The 25,024-nt window shown below is 34.8% G+C and overlaps 3 protein-coding genes across 10 annotated transcripts; 1 reads left to right on the top strand and 2 right to left on the bottom strand.

Annotated features, from left to right (window-relative positions):
- The first annotated feature begins 509 nt into the window (after window positions 1-509).
- On the top strand, window positions 510-2,751 carry LOC147407309 (arabinosyltransferase RRA3-like). The gene is made up of 2 exons (XM_086435803.1): window positions 510-795; window positions 1,265-2,751. Exons 1-2 carry the CDS (start codon window positions 610-612, stop codon window positions 2,381-2,383), a joined length of 1,305 nt encoding a protein of 434 aa, XP_086291929.1. The 5' UTR covers window positions 510-609; the 3' UTR covers window positions 2,384-2,751.
- A 2,708-nt stretch (window positions 2,752-5,459) lies between these two features.
- Window positions 5,460-15,655, bottom strand: LOC147407308 (G-box-binding factor 1-like). Of its 8 annotated transcripts, none has more exons than XM_086435794.1 (12): window positions 15,407-15,653; window positions 13,547-13,650; window positions 13,394-13,441; window positions 13,212-13,304; window positions 13,016-13,102; window positions 11,965-12,140; window positions 11,667-11,724; window positions 10,991-11,033; window positions 10,681-10,913; window positions 9,597-9,674; window positions 7,635-7,760; window positions 5,460-5,933 (listed from the first exon to the last, which is right to left on the bottom strand). In XM_086435794.1, exons 2-12 carry the CDS (start codon window positions 13,604-13,606, stop codon window positions 5,745-5,747), a joined length of 1,191 nt encoding a protein of 396 aa, XP_086291920.1. In that variant the 5' UTR covers window positions 13,607-13,650; window positions 15,407-15,653; the 3' UTR covers window positions 5,460-5,744. The 8 variants fall into 8 exon arrangements, with proteins under 8 accessions (XP_086291920.1, XP_086291921.1, XP_086291922.1 ...); XM_086435795.1 differs by having other exon boundaries at window positions 13,547-13,614; XM_086435796.1 differs by having other exon boundaries at window positions 13,547-13,610.
- Window positions 15,656-20,585: 4,930 nt separating this feature from the next.
- Window positions 20,586-24,723, bottom strand: LOC147407307 (tRNA-splicing endonuclease subunit Sen2-1-like). The gene is made up of 2 exons (XM_086435793.1): window positions 24,592-24,723; window positions 20,586-21,443 (listed from the first exon to the last, which is right to left on the bottom strand). The coding sequence occupies exon 2, from the start codon at window positions 21,350-21,352 to the stop codon at window positions 20,621-20,623; it is 732 nt and encodes a 243-aa protein (XP_086291919.1). The 5' UTR covers window positions 21,353-21,443; window positions 24,592-24,723; the 3' UTR covers window positions 20,586-20,620.
- Window positions 24,724-25,024: the final 301 nt, after the last annotated feature.

Below are 25,024 nucleotides of genomic sequence, written 5' to 3'. Positions count from 1 at the left end.
ATAACCTCAATGTCCTCATTATCGCCACCATCATCATTACAATCATCACTAACATCACCAATTTCATCATCACCTTCACTATTAACATCACTATCATATGGCCAAAATTTTAATTTTTGAATTTTTGAAATGAAACAGATAACACATGTACGAAACATATGCCTCACATTGCTGATGTGGATATATGCATCGAATCATAGATAGTTTTCATTGAGATACGAGTGAAAAGAATCTATGACATTAGCAATGTGATAATCGATGTCGATTTTAATGTTACTCGGCACGACTCATTTAAATCATGGATGTACTAATTAATTAGTGTGTACGTCTCACAAGTCACGATTGCGTACCGTTGACCGTTGAAACTTGCAAATAAGCATCCACTGATCTGCTAACCATCGAGGGCGACATAACTATACTGGTCCACCATCCACATCACCATCCTACGGTTCTCAAGATTTCAGAGCAACTTAACAAAGTATCTTGACAGTCATCAAATCGGACCAAGTCTTGTGAGGGTTGTACAAGGGTTTGAAAAACAAAATCTCCATTTTTAAGCCAGCGAAGGAAGGCACTTCTTCGCCATTGAAGAAACTCGAAGACGAAGGCATGACGGGTCGTAGAGAGGGATCCTTGATGAGAAGCGGAGGACAATCGATCCGCGGATCCAGAATCGCAATTGCAGTTGGGATCGGAGTTTTTCTAGGATGCCTCTTCGCTTTATTGTATCCGCATGGGTTCTTCGGTTCCGATCTCCCAATTCAAGCGCACCGAACTTCAAAAACCAATCTCCAGGTACGAATTCTTTGCCCTGGATTTGAATCTTATATCTTTAGAGTCGTTTTGTTTTAGATATTTGAAATGGTTGGTGAGTTTGTAGAATTGTGGATTTAAATCCATGGTGCATGAATTTAATTAGTTCTTAGATCTATAAATATAAGGGGTTTTTTCTGAAAATTTTGCTAGAAATCAAGATTTTGACTTTGATTTTGAGTGTTCCTTTCTTAATTCATCTTGAGCACAAACTTTAGTAGTGATGTTATTTCTGCAATTTAATTTGATAGTTAGAGCGACTTGGAATTTAAATCTCTCTAAAAAAACAACATTTTTTGGGCTTTTTATTTATTTATAGCAATTATACTCAATATGGACTCTTGAATCTGGACAGTTTCTAGACAAGTCAAAGTTTGTAAAATTTCTGTCAGGAATTATATTTTCAAGTGTTTGATGATTAGTTTTATTGGTCCAAATCTTGGAATGCTAGGTTGGTTCATCCCCTTGTGAATCTCCAGAACGGATTAACATGTTGAAGAAGGAATTAATATCAGTTTCAGAGACGAATGCAGAGTTGAAGAAGGAAGTCAGGGAACTAACTGAAAAGCTTCGGTTAGCTGAGCAGGGGAAGGATCAAGCTCAGAAACAGTTTATAATGTTGGGTGAACAACATAAAGCCGGGCCTTTTGGAACCGTTAAAGCTTTAAGAACCAATCCTACTGTTGTTCCCGATGAATCCGTGAATCCCAGATTGGGGAAGATACTTGAAAAAGTGGCTGTTAGAAAAGAGCTTATAGTTGCATTAGCAAATTTTCAAGTGAAAGACATGTTGGAGGTATCAGTTGATAGTATCAAGAAGGCGGGTATACCTAATTATTTAGTTGTCGCATTGGACGACGAGACCGAAAATTTCTGCAAATCAAAGGGTGTTGCCGTGTACAAAAGAGATCCCGATGAAGGTGTTGATTCTATTGCAAGGAAGGGAGGTAACCATGCTATCTCAGGATTGAAGTTTCGTATCTTGAGAGAGTTCTTGCAACTTGGTTACAGTGTGCTTCTATCGGATGTTGATATAGTATATTTGCAGAACCCATTTGATCATATATCTCGGGATTCAGATGTGGAGTCCATGACTGATGGCCACGATAATAGGACGGCTTATGGATATAACGATGTCTCCGATGAGCCTGGTATGGGTTGGGCTCGATATGCACATACAATGCGCATATGGGTTTATAACTCTGGTTTCTTTTATATACGGCCCACAATTCCTTCAATAGAGCTTTTGGATCGTGTTGCTGGTAGGCTCTCTCGGGAGCCAAATTCATGGGATCAGGCAGTGTTCAATGAGGAGCTCTTTTTTCCTTCACATCCTGGGTACGATGGGCTTCATGCTTCAAGGAGAACTTTGGATTTCTATAACTTTATGAACAGTAAAGTTCTCTTCAAGACGGTGAGGAACGATGCTAGATTGAGTAAGCACAAGCCAGTAATTGTTCATGTTAATTATCACCCGGACAAACTTCCGAGAATGAAAGCAGTTGTGGAGTTCTATGTTAATGGCAAACAGGATGCACTGAAACCCTTCCCATTTGGTTCTCAATGGTAGAATAGCTTGTTTGTGGAGGTGTATGTTAATGGCAAACAAAATGCAAGGAAAACCTTCCCAGTGGGCTCTGATTGGCAGAAGGTTGTTTATGCCCTCAGAAGCAACCCTTCTGCTTAATTCAGAGGCGTGTACTGTAAATGCTACATAAGCATACGTGTTAGTTAATTTGATTTCAGCTTTTTGAGAGCCATTGAATTGTACTTTAATCTCCACCATGACTGAATTCCCATTCCCATTCCCTTAAGAATTTTGGTTTTGTTCCATTAACGTGTGTGTACTGTGTTTGTTTTAACTGAGTCATAGGTACTGCCCATGACCCTGTATTCTATATTTCTCTTAACAAGATGTTATTGGAGTTTTACTGTCAATGGTTTTGGCTGTTGAGTGTTCCTCTTCCTGTCTTCCTAGTTTTTTGTTACATGCTGCATCCATTTGAGAATGTCTTCAATATTTTTCAACTTGCACCTCCTTGTAGTGGAAGAGAGAATTCTTCCACTATTTCTATGGACTCTTTTGAAGCTTCCAAGGTGATTCACTGTCCAGATCAGATTTGGTTGTGAAAGCTTCACCATGGCAATTGTTTTATTACTGAAATTGTATTTTGACTGTAAACTGGTTTCTACTAATAAACACATTTACAATATATATTCATCGGTTACTCTTTCCAAATGGGGTATGAGTTTATATAGAAAATAACATCACTGAATACCTGTATTTTCCTAATCTCTCTCTCTCTCTCTCTCTCTCTCTCTCTCTCTCTCTCTCTCTCTCTCTCTCTCTCTATATATATATATATATATATATAGGGAAATGTTCAGCAACAAACATTTTGGCAAAACATTTTTCAAAAGATGGGTTAGAGGTCTTGGAATGGGCTGATTTTTGGTGAGGATGATCTCTACAGCGAAGAGATCATCATCACCAAAAATCAGCCCATTCCAAAACTTCTAACCCCATCAAAAATGGTTAGCAAAAAATGGACAGTCCACGATTTTTCAACTTGTAAACTGGGGCTAGAAGTTTTGGAATGGGCTGATTTTTGGTGAGGATGATCTCCTCACCGTAGAGATCATCCTCACCAAAAATCAGCTCATTCCAAGACCTCTAACCTATGTTTTGAAAAATGTTTTGCCAAAATGTTTGTTGCTGAACGGACCCATATATATATATATATATATATATATATATATATATATATATATATATATATATATATATGGGAAATGTTCAGCAACAAACATTTTGACAAACATTTTGGCAAAACACTTTTCAAAATACGGGTTACAGGTTTTGAATGGACTGATTTTTGGTGAGGATGATCTCTACAGGGAATAGATCATCATCACCAAAAATCAGCCCATTCCAAAACTTCTAACTCATCAAAAATGGTTTACAAAAAATGGACGGTCCACGATTTTTCAACCTGTAAACATGGGGCTAGAAGTTTTGGAATGGGCTGATTTTTGATGAGGATGATCTCCTCACTGTAGAGATCATCCTCACCAAAAATCAGCCCATTCCAAAATCTCTAATCCATGTTTTGAAAAATGTTTTGCCAAAATGTTTGTCAAAATGTTTGTTGCTGAAAGGGACCCTATATATATATATATATATATATATATAAAAGTGGTTAATTTAGATAACATTTTTTCAATATATGGATTAGAAGTTTTGGAATGGGCTGATTTACAAAAAATCGGACAGTTCACGATTCTTCAACTGTTAAACTAGGGTTTGAAGTTTCGGAATGAGTTGATTTTTGGTGAGGATGATCTCTTCACCATAGAGATCATCCTCACAAAAATAGGGAGGTGTTCGGAGGCTCTAAAGAGAGCCAAACATTGTGCCAAACATTTTTCAAAATAAAGGTTAGAAGTTTCGGAATTGGATGATTTTTTTGTGAGGATAATCTCTATGGTGAAAAGATAATCTTCACAAAAAATCAGCTCATTCTGAAATTCTAACCCTAGTTTAACAGTTGAAGAATCATGGATCGTCCGATTTTTGTAAATCACTTTTGATGGGATAAGAAGTTTCGGAATAGACTGATTTTTAGTGAGCCCATTCCAAAACTTCTAACCCATAGATTGAAAAATGTTTGGCTCTCTTTAGGGCCGTCAAACCAATCACTTACTATGAGACAGACAGAAAATGACACCATATTACATTACCATCAAAACCAATCAGACTTTTTTGGTTTCAACTAAACGTCTTTCTTCTGAAGAGGCACCAGATCCTTTTCATTGGGGGTCTTTTAATTTGCATTCAAAGACACGCTTGCAAACTTTAAATACGTTTAATCATATTCTCCACCAGTGAGTGGAGGAGCACAATTAGAAAACTCATTTTACTTCGCACTCAGATTATAGTTGGAAACAAAGTGTGTAAACGAAGAGCTTAAAAAAGAGAGAATATAAGAATTAAATCTCTTAAAAAAGTTGTATCCTTATCCTATATCTAAAAAAGAAACATATGCTTACGCTCACAGGATATGGCGGACAAACATTAGAGATTCAATGCCACGTTGTTCCACAGAAACAAGTTCATATTTGGGTATTATTTGCTGAATTTCTTCCTAAAAACCCATCATCTTTAACCTCCCAAAAAAAAAAAAAAAATTTTAAGGTTTGAAGTTGAAGAAAATAGAACGTTGAATGTGAAAGATTTTTCTGAAATCTGAAAAAAAAAATTAAAATAAATTTTAAGGATAAAAGTATAAATTACAAAAAGACCATAAATCATAAGACAACAGAGTTCGAAATTGGGAGGATTTTGGGGGAAAAAAGAAAATATATGGGAGGGGGATTAAACATTTGTCACTTCAACTCTTGGTGGTCCATTATTCAACAAAATTTTCAAAAAATATGCCCAATTTTGTGATTGCGTAGATTGTCAGGCTAGATTGAAATTTCTGCCTAAAAAAGCACCACATCGCATTGTTGCCTCAGCATCAAGACATGGCAGTTCTCCCCTGGTCCCGGCCCATTGCCTACACATGCTGGATGTAGGGATCACCATAGGAAAGTATTTAAATCTAATTACACACCCAATATTTAAGCATCTGGAACAATGAACATGGAGTCAAAAGAAAGCTAATTAATTAGACGGTTAGGGTCATCTCAGTGTTAATACAATACAAGCCCTGGTACTGTGGTACAAGCACAAGAAACCCTAAAACCAAATTAAACAGTTACAGAAACAATTTCTGATAAACATCCATTCCTGGTAATTTGGGATTAAGTTTTTCAACTCATAAAGATTCTGACTCGCAAGAAAACTATAAATATGTAGAGGATGTGGTTAGGAAGAAAAGAAAGGGTTAAGGCTCTGAATTGCTTCTAAAAATAAGCAGTCTTGCGGGTCAATTAGGATCTGACTGAAGGTTGCCTTTAGAATTGAGGCCATTTCCATTCTCACCGGCAATGGAGTTGCTTTCCCTTGAAGTGTCTTGTCCATTGTTGTGGACTTCGCCGTTGACAGTCTGGAAAACCAACGTGTTGGCATGGTTTCCTTCAATTGCATCTGCTCCACCCAATCTTTTTAGCTTTGTCTGTTTCAACAAATCAACTTTGTTAGCAATGCCTACATTTATAGCCAAAATCATGGTTTTAAGACATGTTAGGTAAGTTATTGAATATCAATTTCGATGTCTATTTCGGTCATCCTGAAAATGGAAATATGTCAAATCAGTGTGGAAATTAATACAATTTTTGGAAATGTCAAAAATATCTAGGAAATTTCATTGAAATCATGGAAAATGATAACGCATAAATGCATAAATGCATACTCACTAAGTCATAAAAAATACAGTAAAAAACATATGGAGTGTGGAAACGAAAATTAACAATGTTCTGTAACACATATGCGCAAGTTTCTGAGAGCCCCACAATGAAGAAAAAAATATTATACATGAAAATCAGAATATAATGTCACATTAATTACATGCAACATCATATGTACATCACTTGCTAAAATGAAGAAACTATTAATTGTTGCATTTATGTGTTATTGTACCTTTTTAATTTTTTAAATAGGTATGAATAAATGCCTATAAAAAAAATAGATATGAATAAATTACTGAATAAAACTAAATAAAGCATCGATGATTGTGTGTATGCACATATGAACGTATTAATACGCTTAGAATACATCCAAATAAGATAATATAGATACCTAACTAATCATAATTCATGAGAGGTTCTATTGTCATAGCAACTTTTACTAAGAGCACCACAAGATGTGAGCTAATTTTTTTTGGTGATTTCATATGAATTAGGGTGCTCTTAGCAAAAGTTGGTGTAGAATCTATATAAATCATTTATGCCAAGGAATAAATAATATGTGCAATTTTTATATTATTTTAGTGCCATTTACCCATTGTTTCTAGAAGAAATTTATATATATTTTTTTAAATTTCTATTTTTTATCAATATTTTTTAATAATTTTTTCAAAAAAGAATATTCGGTCACAATTTACTATTCATCACAATATTTTCACAGAAATCTAGCATTTTAATACATAAAATCTGATTATTTCAGTTGAAATTCATTATTCACCAAAATATCTAGCCAACAAATAATGATTTCCTCTAAAATATACACAAAAAGAAAATTTTGGTTAAATTCGTGTTAGGCTTGTGAAAATGCAAATATTTCGGCATATTTCCAATTTAATATTATGGTGCTAGCAATGGCTCTGTAACTTCCAAATGCCAAAATGAGTTTTAGAGTAGTTGCCTAAAGGCTAAATGTATTATGGATATATGTAGTATATGTGTTTCTTATAAATGGGTGTAAGCAAACCATCTGTTCCCACAATGGTCCAATTGATAGCCCACCTTTTGGATTGGACATATCACAAGCTTTCACCAATTGAATGATCCTCGCCATCTTAACGGTCACATTCTTTGACTGGTTTGACATTATCACGAATTATCTTTTTTGGAAGTACCTGTGTAGGGATGGCTTATGCTTACTTTTGCATTATAAAAAACTTTCCATAAAATGAAATTCCTTGTAATAATTGGAACATATACCCATCATAAGCCACCCAACTGCTCTTGGAAATGTCAACCAAACGTGAAATCAGAATTCATAATGGAACTTATGATTTTTATATTTATTACTCATCTTAATTAGATTTTAAGTATGCAGGACTACCTACAATGTGAACTATAAAAGGAAGTCCGTAAGAATAAAAAATAAGCTGAAGATGAAATGACCATCAAATTAAAACCAGCAAAGGGAGAACCTTTATGGCAGTGTTTTCGGATTTGAGCTTTGAGCACTCCTCGGATAGCCTGTTCATCTCCGTTCTGAGGCTTTCATTCTCATTGCTCAATGACTCCACCTTCACTTGTAGCTCTTCACATTCAGCCTAACGATAACAGTAAATGAGAATGATAAGAAAAAATGGAACAAAAAAAATAAATCAGGTTTAATGCATTTCAATGCATGTCATAAGTTCACTAGTCCCAACAGACTACTACAACTTGGCTCTCTGGGATATTAAAAGCGAATTCCCATCCCATCCTCTGTTCAATAATGATTGTACCTATTGAATAGGTGTTTGTTCCTTCTTTCTCATAGTTGAGCTGGTCTCCATACATGACTTGAATATCATACTCTTTTCCTCAATCTACATAATTATGCATTGTTTTGGCCCTACCATAATTATGGGTTGTGGGGTAGCTGATGTAAACTAGATAGGAGTTACCAAATCTGAAACCATGTTATTCAAGGATCTCTTGCTTCAATCCAAAATAGGGTCCTGAGTCACTCCTATTTGACTTGGCCACTCTCAGTACAAATTTAAAACAAAATCCGATTCAGCACAATCAATCTAGGTTATATTACACAAGGATAGAGAGATTAAAGAGGATGTTTCTCACAAATCAGAGCAAGATGGTTAAGGTGAAGGAGCACTTCCTAATAATTAAGTGACCGATGCATCCCAACCAAATTAAAAGAAGGATTTTATAAGATAACTGCGCCTTGTGAGGCTAAATGCTGGACAATCAAGAAATTCATAGATTAGGCATAGCCGAGATGAGGATGATACTAACATGGATGAGTGGAAAGACAAGTAAAGATAAAAAAATTGGAAATAAAAATAGCTGTGAATGTTGAATAGCCCCAATAGGTGATTTACTAATGGAAAGTCAACTGCAATGGTTTGGTCACATCCAATGAAGACCAATTGCAACCCCAATTAGTAGGGAACAGGAAAGTTGACTATTCCAAAACAACAATATGAAGACTAAAAAAATAAGACATGAATAGATGTGGTGAAAATAAATATGAACACTCTTGAATAAATAGAAGATATGCTTAGACAAAATTGAATTTATGTGACACCCAAATTTTGGCCACATAAGCAGAACAAAGTCATGTTACAGGGATTAAATTAGCACCTCCCTACAAAGCCTACTATCCTAATCTTCTCTGTCCATCTATTCTTTTATGAGGCATTTTCAATGACATTTTGTTTTTCTTCATTGTGAAGTATCTCTTTTCTCTTTCTTAAGACATCCCTCAGTCCCCTCAGCCCTTCCAAATATAAAGATGCCAATTGAGATTATATAGGAAAGTGTAGATTATCCACCATCACATCAAGCAATCATATGGAAGCTTCTAGTGCCATCCACATCACAAGAAAGGCGATATACAGCAATCATGTATCCTTATATCTTGTCTCTCTGAACTTTACTTCAAGCATCCTATACAGCAAACATCAACAATGCCGTTCCTTTCAAAGCCATCAATCTTTTGAAGAAGTCCCTCTTTTGTTAATATATGCCTCATAGATGCTAAAAATATAGGAAGGGCCAACTTAACCTGATGTTGATGTGATAACTTTAACAGATTTTATTAATCAAGAAAGAAATATCCAGGTTCTCTCTAAACAGCTGAGAATTGTTTTCTTCTACGTTCTTCTTTTTTTGAGTTCATGAGTTTGTTCCTTTCTTTACAAAGCTTTTCACACAACACCTTTAAGCCATTTAAGGGGGAACACCCTTAGTTTTTTCGTTTTTTGTTTTTTTTGCTTGGTATGAGGTTTGAAACTAAGAAGGGGAACATGCTTAGTTACAACAAATTACAGGTTACAGTGTTATGTAGATTAACATAGTTATATATATAAAATAAAAAAACAAATAAGCAGAACTGCTAGAAAGAGTCATTGCCTACATGGATGCACGAATTATATGCTTACCTGCTTGCGTAATCTCGACCTTCGAGCTGACTCCCGATTAGACTGCTTTCTCCTCTGTCTTTTTAATTCACGCTCATCCTGCCAAAAAATGCTGCAGTCAGTAAAATATATTCCGTTGCACTAGAAAATCTTAAGTTTGAAGCTTAATATAGGAGAATACAAAATGACATATAACTGATTTAAAGGCATCAGAAACCCCTCTAGGGAACTATATTAAACCAAATGAAAATATAAATTCTATTAGGATAGTAAATATCCTAGATTAGAAAAATAAAGTGCATTTACAAAATAAAGAAACTTATTTTTGTAAGGGTAATGGGCAAAATCAACAAGCTATGGTAAATATTTTCCTAAACAGGAAAAGCAGCAACTTTCTGGACTCGGCTATATCAGTTTTGTAACTTCTATTTTTATCGTTGGATTGCACGTACACAAAGGCATTAAACCGAATTGAATGGAGGAACAAGCCACGCTCAGATGACTCCAAAGTTTTGCTATTAGGATTTGATGTCATTATTGCATACAACACAATTTGTATGTGTTTAGTCAGTATCAAATATCAATACAAACTTTCATACACACATAATGACAATTAAATTTGTTGACAAGTGAATGGACCAACAAGATTCAGTTAGCGGACCTCAAACTATTGGAATACGGCTTTGATGAAGATGATGATAGCATCATAACACACAAAACTATGTGTTTTAACCGTCTCAATACAAGAATTTACATATAAAAATACCAATTAAATTTGTTACGTAGTCCTAATATGAAAGAAGACGACGGGGCTCTGGACAGATTGAAATGGAGAACGGGATTAGTAAATACAATTATTATTATATGTATGAATCTATCATCATCAAAGCTTTACCATAGTACCAAATATGTGAATTCTATCTTATGTGGTTCATCTGGTGCACCACTCAGCCTTGAAAATGATACCCACATCAGAACAGTACAGCCAAATGACGTTTCCTTAACTTGTCACATAATTTGACACCCTTAGAAAAACATTATAATGAAAAAATATAGAAAAATGATACAGAAAGCAATCTAAATTTTTTTCAGCAACAGGGCATACTTGAATCCATAGGTGTTCCGGCGCAACTCCTTCACGTCCAACTATTGTGGTTGGAGCAACTCCTTCATTTGGCCTTGCTTTAGAAGGTACGGTTCCAGCAGGGGCTGCATTCCAGAGGTCCATTGCAATATTCAGATTGGTTGCAGGCATGGTTACTGCAGGCTTCCCTGGCACGGAAGCTGGACAATTAACACCACTGTATTGAGTAGCATTGTTGTTCTGTGCATTTGCACCTGAGTGAGGTATTCAAGTTAACAAAAATGGCACATGTAAAGGTATAATCTATGTACTTCAAAAATGAGAATAATACCATCTGCAAGCATCTGGTCGAAGCTTCTTTTTTTAGTTCTTTCCTGAAAGGAAGAAAAGTGAATACATAGAAATTAGCAGAAAACCAACATTAACCATATTTTAGTACAAAACAGATAATGATATTTTATTGTCTCTTGTTTCTAGGATAGGTAGGAGGGTGAAGGCTGGTTTTGATCCCAGTTCTGTAGTATTATTACACAGAGACTTTACCAAAATCACTGAATTGGCACTTTCAAAGGAGCAATCTTAAAACATCCGGTCAACTTTCAAGCGTAATTATGCTGAGATCAATAGAAAATTTTATTTTTCTATGAAGCCGACGGAGAACAGAGTCAACACAGTTTATTTTTCAGAAGATTGGTATTCAGAGTAGGTATGCACTGAGATTTTTAACATTTTTTTATTTATTGATAAGTTAAAATTTTAATAAAAAAGGGGACAAGATGGCCCCAGACAAAAAAAAAAACTCATCAAAAAGACGGGATCGCCACTAGGCTTCCTCCAAACTACAAACCAAGTCTCACCTAGCAACGAAATCCTCGAAGAAGATTCCTTTAAACACACTATAAAATTTACTCCAACAGAATAAAAGAACCAACATAGACTTGAGATTTTTAACATAGAAACTATGTAGGAAATCACAAAGAAATTAAAAGCAGAAGGCAAATGCATACTTGTTGATTGGTATTCTCATCACTTGTATCTGATGAGCCCTCACTTCCACTTTCATCACTGTATACAGGGCAGAATATTGCAATCAAAGAATAGCAAAAAAAACAAAAAATGACAAGGACTGGAACTAGAAGCTTAACAGGAAAAATACATGAAACAACCATCTCAGCCTCCTCCTTTTGTATTTCCTTTCTTTAATAAAAGTTTTACACTTATCAAAAAACAAAAAAACAAAAATACATGAAACTTATCAAGCACATCGGACAGAAAACTGTAAAATAGAACTTTAATCTAAATCACCTTTGTGATGCACCATCATTTCCAGAACCTGAAGCCACTTTCCCACCTTCTCCAGATTTTCCAACTACCACACCCGAATTCCCTGAATTTCCCTTGGATTTCTTCACTGGAATCTTTTCCTTTCTATTGGATCCCTTTCCTTCTGTCTCTGTAGTTACTGGCGCTGCACCCTGAGCCTATAAAAGAAATGGTTACAGAAGCACAAGTACTGTCACCTATAAGGGAATGATGGTTTACAGTAACTTATGAGTGAAGTGTCTCCTAGTAGATACGATTATAGTTGCAGTACATTGCTTTTTTACAGAGAGTCAAATGAAATGAAATGAATCTTTATTTCAATATATATATATATATGTTTTTTTTTTTTTTTGATAAATATAAATTTTATTAATGAAGAAAAGGAGAAGAGGAGGCTGAGATAGCCCCCAAACAACAAGACAAGAAAAAACAACAAGGAAAGAAAGGAAAAAATACATGCCCGGCGGGGTGCTACGAGTCGCAAACGGTTTCCCAATTAAATACAAAATCTTAGAAGCACACTCCCTCAAAGTCTTTACTCATCTTTGACCAAAATAAAAGAAACCCTAAAATCTCTAAAATCACTGTGTGAGACCAGCTCTCCTTGCTATGGGGGCAGTTCATGGGACAACAATTGTGAAAACAACCATGACAACGGTTTTTGTCTTATATGGCTTAGACGTTTCGAAATGGGCAGGAGATCATCCTCACCAAAAATCAGCTCATTTCGAAACTTCTAACCCCATCAAAAGTGGTTTACTAAAAATAAACGGTCCACGATTCTTCAACTTGTAAACTAGGGTTAGAAGTTTTGGAATGGGCTGATTTTTGGTGAGGATGATCTCCTCACCAAAAATCAGCCATTTCGAAATTTCTAACCCCATCAAAAGTGGTTTACAAAAAACCGTTGTCATATGTATTGTCACAATTGTTATCCCATGAATATATATATATATATATAAATTGATCCAGGTGGAATATTTAATATAAAATACCAACACAAGGAGAAAAACGTAAACAAAAATGTAATTACCACAGCCATGTTAGGATAAGGATAAACTCCTCCATGAGGATATACAGCAGTGTATGGAAGTGGGCTCCCGTATTGAGGAATGAAATGCTGGAAAAAATTCCAGGAAAGAGCAAATGAGAACTTCCTTCCTTTGACATAGTCAAAAAAGCCATAGAATTATAAAGTGCATGTACATCTCAGTGATGAAGAAAATCACCTGGCTACCCCATAGATAGGGATGGGGAGTTGGAGAAGAAGCACCAGCTGTGGTGAAAAAGGGGGGTGGAGTAGCTCCTGGACCATAGCATGCCTATTCAAGGAACTAACTGATAAGCTACTAAAACGTTTTAGCCAAATACTTGATAAACAAATGCATGAGAGGACAACACAAAAATTAACCTGCATAGAAGTATACCAATCAGGATATGAAGGTGTAGTTGGTGTTTCCTGTAAATGTAAGGGAGCAAGGTAAAAGGGAAACTTTAAGAATACATCACACAAACACATTTATCCTCAGTTTGTTTGGAAGAGAGAGAGAGAGAGAGAGAGAACCTGGGTCGAAGCAGTTTGTTTGGAAGATTTAACAGGTGCAGTCTCTTCCCCAGACCCCATTTAGCTTACTTGCAGATAAACCCAGTAACCAAACTTAGATTAAGCTGTTATCAAGCAATCTATGTTATGAACAATTTTAGAATATTACATTGATAAACCACATCATATAAGTTTCTCAAGTTCGTAAATGAACCAATTTTATATTTTCAAGAAAGAAGGCGACGACAACTTATACAACAATTCATCAATAAATTAATTGCAGTCGTTACTTCAGTTCTCGAACAAAATAAATGGTTGTGGAGTTTGATTTTCGCCAAGAAGAAAAATGCAACAATGAGCTCTCACACTTATGACAGGTAATTGAAGGAGAACGTTATAAACATGAGGATATTAACACTAGTGAATAATCTTTCCTACAAGCAAAATAACTATTTCAATAGATTTATTTCCTTATCAGTTATGAACTTGGGAATTGGGACGAGACTGTTTGACAATTGTTTGTGTAAATTATGTATAAGTTAAACCTAATGTGTTTTATGTCCATACAATGAATTTATCACGTCGATACGAATAGTTTTGGTCAATTCATATTTTTCTCAAATTTGTATAAAATCCATGTAGTTTATAACAATGACATGATGTCAAAAACTTCACAAGGAGTTTGTTCTGTCTACAACTCTAACTTATCTAATTTGAAACTGTTGAATCTACTATAAGGTCACTGGTGAGAGGCTAGGCCTCAGAGCAACTCCAACGCACGATCTATCCCACTCTCCATCTCCTCTCAATTGCCATTTGGAGTCATGAAATCCAAAATAGGAGTCTCCAATGCACTACCCATCCCACCATCCATTTTGGGGCGTGGGACTTCCTTAACTCATTTGTGGTAGCAAGACACGGCTTATCCATTTTTTGGAGGGAAAAAAATTTCAGACCGTTGGCTGGAAAATATTAAAATTTAAGACCGTTTGAAATTTGGGTAGACTTAAAAATAATAAAATATTTATGAATAGCAATTTTGGGTAGAACAGTTGGAGTGGATACCCCCATGAATATCCAAAGTGGCTATGGAGATGGAGAGTTGCTCTCACAACACCCCACGAGCACAAAATCTGGTTTCGGTTAATATTATCTCCAATTGGTGCTTTGAATTTTTCATTTGTAGTCACCAAAATAAAAAACGCTAGTCCTGAATCAACTAGATTGAGTATTTGTAAAATTTCTCTGACCTCAATTCCCAGACTACTCAGCATTAAAAATCAACGAGTTACTCTTCTAGTATAATTTCACACCAGAAATTTATAATATATTTTCAGAATACTTCACCATCAATTGTGTCGATTATCAATTTTCATGTTTCCAATTGATCTGAGTTATGTATAAGATGCTAAACTTCAGAGATCCAGCTATATTCAACATAATTCATTGGGATGATTTTCATCGTGTTCTTCCAGTGTAGTCTTTGGCGATTTGGCTCCAATTTTTACTATATTATGCTTCATAGAGCTGCTCTAGAGTAGGAAAGAGTCTCTGGTTTTGAAGTTCAAGTTCGATGTGTAAATTTACAACTTTTTTTAACAATCGAGTACGCAAAAGAGAAATTATCAAAAGATGGCGCCATTCCACAGACGTGGAATGAAGAAAATTACAGCACTTGATTAAGAGGAATCGAAATTCGAAACAACCAAACCCTAGTTAGGGATAGAGATCAAGAACAAATAAACCCTAATTTTACTATAAGTGGAGGCCAATACCAATAACGCACCAACAAATGCAAAAAACATAATTGAAACCCAAACAAAGAAACAAATTCAAAATTTCAACAAAATTACAGAGAGATAGAGAGAGAGAGAGAGAGACCTGTTATCAAGGAAGGGAGACACAGAGAAGAGAAAGAGTGAGGTGGAAGTCCAGGTCAGACAGATGAGAGGATTAGTTTACAGATCAACAGCTGAAAAAGACGCTGTACGGCCAGCAATACAGCAGCTTCTCTAAGTCGTCTCTCGCGTCTTCAGTCGTTGCTACGTGTGTGAAGGATCCTCCACGTTACATATGCTGTGGCTTTTGCCTTGCCTTATAGGACTCGGACTCCTCCGCGTAACAGCTTTAGGGTTTCAGGGAGATACGTGGCCAAATAGCAGGAGTACAGCTGTGTTAGTCATTTTTTAATAGTTGATAAACATGCGGGCCCACGACAGCTAATTGATAACTTAAATATTAAAGGGTCGTGATCTGTCACTGGTGTCTAGTCTGACGTCTCGTTTAGGGCTCCTTCGCTGCATAACCACTAATTTTAATTTTAATTAATAATTTTTATTTTTTTTTTATAATATTTCAAAGTGTGAAAAATTACTTTATGAACCCTAGGAGCGATCTTAACACGACCCAGAATAGGATTCTAATTGTGGGTTTGGGTCAAGTTTAATTGTGTTTGAGTCATAATAGTGTCACTTGTTTAACATGATTATTAAAATCCCTTATGCCGAGATTAGGGATATCAATCAATTTAATTCGTTTCGACACATTTAATTATTGTATCATTTTATAATCATGAAACTTTGGAGGTATCTCAAATACCAATAATTATTTAAGGATTTTTAAAGTTATTTATTTTTTACTAGAATTTCTTATTATCTTTTTATAATATTTTTCTTTTCAAATTATATAAAATACAAAGGATATTTAAGATATTTTCAAATAATTAAGGGTTTGGAAAAGGATTTTAGTAAGAAAGGTTTCCTAAATGTGTTACATTGCGACATCCAAAAACAAGATCGGATACGAGAACGATAAAGAGGACAAATTTCTAAAAACTTCAATTTGTTTTTTAAAAAATAGTTTTTTTTTTATTTTATTTTATTTTTTTATTTTTTTATTTTTTATGAGTTTTTTCTGTGAAATCTAGAAAAGGTGTTGGATTGTCAATATGATAATCCTTGTGGGCCCAACAACCTTTAAAAAGATTTGAAATATAACTAAGTTAATCAAGGTGGCACGACTCATTGGGAAACCCTCTCTAAAATCCTAAACTTTTAGACAACTTTCCTTATAAAGAAATCTAAAATCCCTATATACCCTTGAGATTAGAATTTTACTAAACAAGTTACATTAGTCGAGTCAGGTTATTATTTAATAAGTGTGTCGAGTTTAATGATTAATGCTTTTAGGTCGTGAGTTCGATATCCAGTATGATCATTAATTCCTCAAGGGCCACCAACGAAGGTGCACCTTCGCTTACCTGGTGTATGTGATATGTGGGCGTTGCACGTTCCCCGGGACTGGTTCTTGGGCAAGACCATGGTTTATGAAGTGGGCAAAGCCTAGATACAGGCTCAATCTGTTGTTTACAGGAATACCGGGTTATCAACAAAAAAAATGTGTCTAGTTTGGATTTAAGTTGTTGACACGATTATTAAATGGATTAGATTTGTTTTTGGTAAATTTTCAGAATAGCCTTACCTCGACAAACACGACATGACTTGATCCATTGCTACCCCTACCTAACATAGGGTTTTCTATTAAATGCTACTTAATTTTTTATGGCAACTAATTAATTTGATTAATAAAGTTTTTTCAATTAAATGCTCCATTAGAAAATAAAATGTTAAAATGTTTTATTGATGATATTGATTTTTAGTTCCAGACACCTACCGATAAGAAATTATTGACCAAGTTAGGACGAGAATTATCAAATATTTGACATCTTAAATTATTTTGAAACATTTATACAAAAATTTACAAACTTATAAGTTGGAATGGAGAGCCCCATCATTTATAGGTGTTAGATTAGATACATTGAATTAAAGTTCCATTGGGTATTATTCATCATGTAGCAACGTGATTTTCGACAATGAAAATCTTGTCACCACAACTTTTGGAGTCCCCGTCATTCTTTTTTAGAAAATGGTGTGAATGACCACCTGGGATAGTTTTAGAAAATCAAATTTTCATGACAAAAGTATGGTCTACATAGAATTTATGTAAGGAGGTTCGATTAAATAATAGAGAAGGTGTAAGGTACCCCACTCTCTCTACCCTTGATTGATTATCTTTTAACTTGACCGTTTTTAAATAAGTCCTAAGGATTAAAGAGAGAAATAAGAAGATGAATATGGATAAATGCATGGAATAGAAATGCATGAGTATGGTAGAATTCCTAGCTAAGTGTATATGTGTTTATGCATGGAGTGTTCCCTTGAGATATGGAAATGGAGTCCATCTTCGAAAGAGGCCATAATGACTATCCTATGAAAGAGGATATCTTTTGATGACCTTTCCTTGAAGATGAATGCATGAATGTATGATGAAGTTGACCTAGGCCTTTAGAGATATTCCATACATGAGATTCTCTTTGGGGCCATGGTACTTTAATACACAATGCATGGGAGTGTGTGTATCTCACGGTGGGAAAATGTATGCTAAGACCTCAATGGGTCATTCCATTGGAGGGAAAGTCCAACATTGAAGGTACTTGCCATATTGGGTAAAAAGTGTAGGTTTTTAGAAGACATGTGAGATATCTCATCAAAGAGAGACACATTCCATCTCTATGTCATTTTCATATATGTGTGCATGCATGTCATGATTAAAAACTTGGTAGCTCAATCCCAAAAGAGGGGGACACTTTTCTTCCTTTTGTCATGCATGGTATATGTGCGTGTAGTATGTACATTATGATAAATGATGAAATGGGTTAAAATGATTTCAACCCCCACCCTTTTTGTTTCAAATCTTCTTGCACATTTCATGTATAAGGTTAAAATTCAACCTACTAGAGATGGAGGAGGGTTATCATTACATCTTAGGATAATCTTAAAAAGAAAACAAAGAAAAGAAAAGTAGAAGAAGGAGAGGGAAATGCAATAGTTGAAATTAAAATTTACCCTAACCACCTTAGAAGTTTTCTTCTTTTGTTATTCTTTTCTTCCTCGAGAATTTAAACGGCCGTTAAGGCGTAAGAAGTGAAGGTTCGAGAGTTAAAAGGGGGTATAGAGAGTGAGTACAAATTTTAACATAAATTTGAGGCTAATGTGTCTCAACTAAATGAAGAACTCCATTTTTATAGACTTCTGAGACAATTTTTGGAGTTAAAAGAGTCCAATCTTAGGAAAGAAAAAAATACATGGGCTTTGCGTAGTTTTTCTTTGGGTATTTCGACTTTTTAAAAGTAAAAGAACAAATTTGTCATGAACTCTGGGATGAAAATATATGGCATGATCTTGGTGGTGGATGAAAAATGCAAAAGGTAGTTTTTTGGGAGAGTGAATGAAAAGAAAACATGTAAAACTATGATCTTTAGTTTTTTTGTAAATACCTTAAAAAACATGGACAAATCATAATAGGAAAAAAATACTTTTGAGAGGATAACATGTGGAAAGATGAGCATTGATTTTCTTGTAAATATCCCAATAAATATGGTAAAAAGAAAATGAGATTTTTCTATGATTTTTGACAAATTTACACAAGGCTCAAGCACTATTTATTTTAACTTAATTTTTAATTAAGGGTATTATTGAAATTTTTTAAGAGAAGTTGACCCATTAATAGACTTTGAGTATTGGCCCCACCAATGAAGAATTTTCTTGAATATTAGGACCTATGAAAAGTTGCTAAGTGGCATAAATTTTGGGAGGACTAATGATATGATACCAAATGAATTATTCTGAAAAGGGTTAATGAACCAAGGGCCAAATTATTGAGATTTGTGCTTTTTGAATCAATTGAGATAAAATGGGTCAACTGCTCATTTTTTGGCTTTGCAAACTATTTCAAGTGAGATAGGATTTTCTTGAAGCCTTTTCTTTGATCGGGTTTGTGCAATTTGGGATGTCTATATATCAAATACCCAACAACTTCAAGGTTCCTAACGAAACTTAAATATAAATATTTGATGTAAGGAGCCAGTTGGAAGAGATGGTTTCAATTTGGGAAATCAATTTTTTATAAAAGTTAAGGGCATTAATCATTTTCAAGCATATATAAGTAAAATAAAGTGGTGAAGCACTGCTAATGGACGGAATATTCACTACCTTTTTAACAAACAAACACAGTAAATTCTTCGCCTTTGAAAACAATATATTCACCGACCTTTTAATGAAAAACTTTTTTCTACACCTTTTATTTATTTATTTATAAATTCCTTTTTCTTTATTTCTTTTTAAAACACAAGAAAAACTTTATATTTAGAAAATTTGGGTAAATAATTTCTCATTTTGGATAATGTGGCACGATGCTTGAACATGGACAAATAGAACTTCAAATCGATGAATCTATTGTCTTTCGCTACAGATCATTGGACCATATCATGATAGCCAGGTGAAATCTTAGATAAATAAAAAAGACAGTCGTGGACAATTAAATTTCTCTCCCTACTTATATTTATATAATAAAACATAACAGTTCACTTCCCAATGATTATCCTATTATAAGTAGGGATTAGAATCAATTTAATCTCATTAATCTCCTCATGCATCTCGAGCAAAACTCTCTCCTTTATTTCCTTTTCTTTTTCTTTTCTCATTTTCAATAATACCCTTTGAACTTTATTCTTTCTTCTCTTCTAACCTCCTTTCCAAGAATAGCCCTCCAACTTATAAATTAACGTCTCTCAAAAGATACTTTTGTAATTTATAAATTAAATTATTTGGTCAAGAGATTTTTAGTTTAAATTGAATAACTGATTAATTAGTTACCACATAAAAATTAGACGGCAGTTAGTAGTAAAACCTAACATTAGGGTGCATTAAATAATTTCCCCTTAAGAAAGTATTGGGGTTCTTGCATAGATTATATTCTTAAATAATAAATATTATTAAAATAATTTTTTAGATAAAAAATTATATTAAACAAAAATGTTGGGAGATGACACTACTTTGGTCTCCTCCCCTTATCTCCTTTCCTCACACCCTTTACATAATGATACATAAGATCAAAGCAAGGTCTAAAATGTTGTGTGAAAGAATGTTTCGATCAATGAAAAAATTGACTTTGTATCGGCTGATGCACTCCCGACACATTAAACTTAATAGCTACTTATGCAGATGGTAACAAGTGATAAAATTCAATTAAAAGCTTTTACTTGGTTCCACCTTTTACTACTGTCTGATCCTCACGACACTGTTCTGGACTCCATCTTGTGATTGTACGTTTATCAACAGTGTACTTCTCTAAACATGAAGGAGAGACTATATCATTATCATTCTTATTGACGTTAAGAACCAACAAAGTTTTGGCGACACTGCCACAAAGCCGGACGGTACACTGAAAATCACTCCACACCCTTAACCGTCCATTTCCATCATCATCACCTTCCGACAAAACAAGTACTGCGTATTCGGAATGAACCAGACATGGATGATGACGGTAGACCACGAAGTCTACACCATACTGAGATCCTGACCGAACAACCCAATTTTTCACTCGGAGATGAGAATAAGCCTTGTATACGTATGGGAATATCTTCCTCTTTGATTTCATGTACTCCCAGAGCTCATCAGCAGTCTTGGGATTGTTATCCTCCCCTACAATCTCAAGACATTTTAAAGAGTGGTATAGGTAAAAAGCTTCCTCCAGACTCAATTGAAACCACTGCTTATCTGTCTCAGTGGTGCTGATGGGTCGGCCAAAGCATGCACGGTTGAGTAAAGTGGTCTGTTCAAGTCTTGTTTCAAGAAGCACACTACAACCTGAGAGTAATCCACGCGTTCCTGATAGAATTAAAGAGGACTGGAGCTTTTTAACTATTTCTGACATTGGATCTGCAAGGGCAGTAGCTTCCAACCCCTTTCCCTTCCATCTTGGTCCCATTGCCTTCTTAAAAGATAGGGAAGTAGATAGGCCGGATCACAGCATTGTTACATAAATAACACAAAAGTTCAAGCTATATCCAGGAAGTTATCTGAAGAGCACAGAAAAATTCTATTAAAAAAAAAAATCCACATCAATATATACCAAGAATTCTCTCAAATGACTTTCTAATACAAACCAACTGTTTGTCTCCACAGATTCCTAAAGCAGTGTTCACATTCTCGAAATTTAAATTTTAGAAGAGTATACTGCAGCTCATAATAGTAATTGAAATATTTAAGACATGATCATATCGGTCATAAGCCTTGTCCTAACTATAAGGGTCAGCTAATGAAAAAACCCAAGTCAATTGATTGGTTCCATTCATCAAATGTTTTGAATGATTTCTTTAGAATCCATTTGCCTGGAACAACGTATGTAGTTGGCTCTACTTCTTGTCTTTCACCAATTGCATTTCATTATCATATAAATAAAGCCATGAAAGCGCCCATTTTGAAGCAGATCATGGGTCTCATTCATTTATGTTGAAAAAGATTATGTTTGACCATGCAACAATGAAAGATTTAGCAGTTTAAATCTGTTGTTTTTATTTGATTCTACATTCATTATGAGTCCAAAGTAGTCTTCCTAACCAAATGCAAGTCCAAATACATGACTTTATTAAAATATCATCCAACTAAGCTCAAAAAAGAGAGCTAATACCTCAAATCAATGTTATCAAAAAAAATGCCTGGGCAAGCCCAAGCAAGTTCAACTAGTCATACATGACTTTATTAAATAAAAAATCATCCAACTAAGCTAAAAACAAGTGGGCTAATACCCCAAATCAAAATTGTCAAAAAATGCCCAGGGAAGCCCAGGCGTTGAACCATGACGGTAAACTAGGTACTTAGGTGAGTACCTGGTAACTAAGACAAGCAAGAATATAGGGACTATCAAAAGAATGAAATATTAATTGAACTTTTGTTAATTTATTAAATGAAGTGTATTAATTTCTACTATAATACTAAATTTAAGAATAAGAGGCTCTCTTATATGGTCAATCACATAATGGACAGTCCCAATCACAATTCCAAAATGTATATGATGTAAAGCTGTCATTAAGGCATGACATTTACATTATACAAATAAGATACCTTGGATATGCCAAACATAAATAAGAGAGGTAACACATCTAATGTTTCTCCTTTTGTCACTTTGTCAACTAGATAGTTTCCATATCCTACTTCAAGAAAAGATGACTAAAATAATATCTGTTCGTAACATGTCGTACACAAAATCACCAGGTGCCATGTTAGCCTATGGAGCTCAGGTGCCTTATTCCTTAACCTTCAAATAATGTTTAATTGGGTCTAATAATTTATTTTGCGAAGAAAAAGGAAAACAGTATTGCAAATTAACTAATTTGAAAGCTGCAAAACTAAAAATGCGTTCAATGTAAACACCTACGTGGAAAATTGAATCAAACTAAAATTTTACAATAAAAAAAGCATAAACCCAGAGATAATGAAGCCTAATTTCGAAAAATATCAAAGCAAGGATGCACTCAAATTGTCAACAATACATGAAGAAATGATGCATATAATAAAAAATAGAGAGACAAGTTGAGGGAAATAATAAGTACAGTGAGAGACTTGAGGAGAGAGAAAAGGGGAATAGAATGAAGGAAGATTAATACAAAAGTTAAGCATAGGAGCTCGCGGCCTACAAGGCTGATCCAAGGCGATCTTAGTACGTGCAAGATTTCTCTGAAGAACAACAAGCTCAAAACAGGGATCACTGGTTAAAGAATAGGCTCATGACTAGGAGGAGGCTTTCTCTTCTTGACTTCATCTATATAGGACAAGTAGCAGCAGCAAGATCCGATATCTCAAGATGGAAAACCATTGGGAGACTCAGTGTTTCCACCCTTCACTAATCTCGACATGGGAGAAGGAGTTACGGCAGCTCCTATAATAGTCCCGAGTCGGACAGATGAAGGGACCAGACATTCTGGAGGAGAGAGAGAGAAGGGGAATAGAAAAAAGGAAGATAAATACAAAAGTTAAGCATAGGAGAATGCATAAAGCCATAGTGTCGACAGCCTCTTATGTGGTAGTGCTGCATGGCCCCTGTTTTTAGGGCAAGAGGTCCCAAACAAGTGAAGTAAGAAATATACGAATCACCCCATCCTTCAATTGAAAACAACAAATTTTGCATAAAGGAACAAAACAATGCATTCAAGAAAATGTAGAAGCTCCAACAGGTGGTAAACTAAGAGAAAGTCGGTTGATATGGTCTGGGCATATTCAACGAAGGCCGATTATAGCCCCAATTAGAAGAGAGATTCAAATTGAAGGTCTTAAAAGCACAAGAAGAAGATCTAAAATAACGTGAATAGCTATAGTGAAAATCAGATATGAACTCACTTTCAATAACAAAAGACTTGGTTTTGGATAGAGTGGAATAGAGGAATGTGATTCATTTAGTCGACCCAAGACCCCTTTTTTTGGCGCAAGGGGTCCAATACAATAGAAGTGAGAAATATACAACAAACCTACGGAAACAACAAAAAGTAGCACAAGGGAACGGAACAATGGTTTAGAAAAGCAACTTTACATTTCTCACGATCCAAAAGTGTTGGAATACATGCAAATCTGAATGAGATGTTACAATGTGAAACCGTGGCAGACAATCATTTTTGTGTTAACAACCAAATACTTTTTTATCTAAACTGAACAACACATAAAACACTTTTTTTTCCCTAGTTAGTGAGTACTCCAAAGCTAGTAATTCATTAAGAAACAAACCATGATACATAATATAGTGACAAAATAGATTGTCCGATAAGTGTACACAATTTGCATGGATACTTAGAGACCAAGTAATCAGAGACCTCCTGCTTGGTTACATATGAACTAGCACTACAACTATTACTTTAGTGCAAAAGGATTATAGTCGAAATCGCTAACTCCACACAATAAAATATATCTATTGAGAGTGAGCAAAATCTCCAACAATACCAACCAATCTGAATTCATCATAATCAAGCATTCAGATCCAAAAATGATCTTTACATCTACAATTGAAAGACTAATAAGATCCTAAACATAGATAGATTTGTAATCGTATGTAAAGAGCAAAGCAGCAAGATTGTAAACAACATCGGAGTCTAGGGTTTAACATATACGATGAAATTAGGACAAGTTAGCAATCAATCAAAAAATAAAAATGAAAATTAGGACAACTTGGAAACAAACCTCTTGCGCCTCTGCACGAAGGGAGAGTTCTTCACATCCGCCACTACAGTATAAATACACCATTAGGATTGCAATACAAAACACACGTTAGATTTACCTCTCCATGTTTTGAATTTGATCAGTATTAGAGATACCCCTGTGTTGTGTTTTCAAACTGATGAAATGCCCCTTTGACTTAGGTTTTATTTGAGAGACTAACGTGAAATGATCCAAATACCCTTCTCTTCTATTTGAAACCCCTTAATTTTTGTATTAGAAAATCTGTCATCTTCAAGTGCTTAATTTCTAAGGTAAACTATTTTGACGTATTTAATATCTTTCTTCAATCCATCTTATTCAATGTCTTGTATAAAACACATAATTTTTCTATCAAAAAATCCAATCTTGTTGTTAGGATTGAAGATTGTGAGTTTACCTTAAAAATCTGCTATCG

Source organism: Akebia trifoliata, chromosome 3, assembly GCF_017979445.1.
Source record: "Akebia trifoliata isolate Shusen 1 chromosome 3, ASM1797944v1, whole genome shotgun sequence".
Classification (NCBI taxonomy): Eukaryota; Viridiplantae; Streptophyta; class Magnoliopsida; order Ranunculales; family Lardizabalaceae; genus Akebia; species Akebia trifoliata.
Note: the sequence above shows the minus strand (reverse complement) of the source record. Positions and strands in the feature narration are given on the sequence as shown.

What these genes read in the sequence shown, in the direction of transcription:
- LOC147407309 (XM_086435803.1), top strand. Translation starts at nt 610, where the DNA reads ATGACGGGTCGTAGAGAGGGATCCTTGATGAGAAGCGGAGGACAATCG. An exon ending in CTTCAAAAACCAATCTCCAG is followed by an intron (nt 796 to 1,264) that starts GTACGAATTCTT and finishes TTGGAATGCTAG; the next exon opens with GTTGGTTCATCCCCTTGTGA.
- LOC147407308 (XM_086435794.1), bottom strand. Translation starts at nt 13,606, where the DNA reads ATGGGGTCTGGGGAAGAGACTGCACCTGTTAAATCTTCCAAACAAACT. An exon ending in ATTGGTATACTTCTATGCAG is followed by an intron (nt 13,305 to 13,393) that starts GTTAATTTTTGT and finishes TTCCTTGAATAG; the next exon opens with GCATGCTATGGTCCAGGAGC. An exon ending in CCTATCTATGGGGTAGCCAG is followed by an intron (nt 13,103 to 13,211) that starts GTGATTTTCTTC and finishes AATTTTTTCCAG; the next exon opens with CATTTCATTCCTCAATACGG.
- LOC147407307 (XM_086435793.1), bottom strand. Translation starts at nt 21,352, where the DNA reads ATGGGACCAAGATGGAAGGGAAAGGGGTTGGAAGCTACTGCCCTTGCA.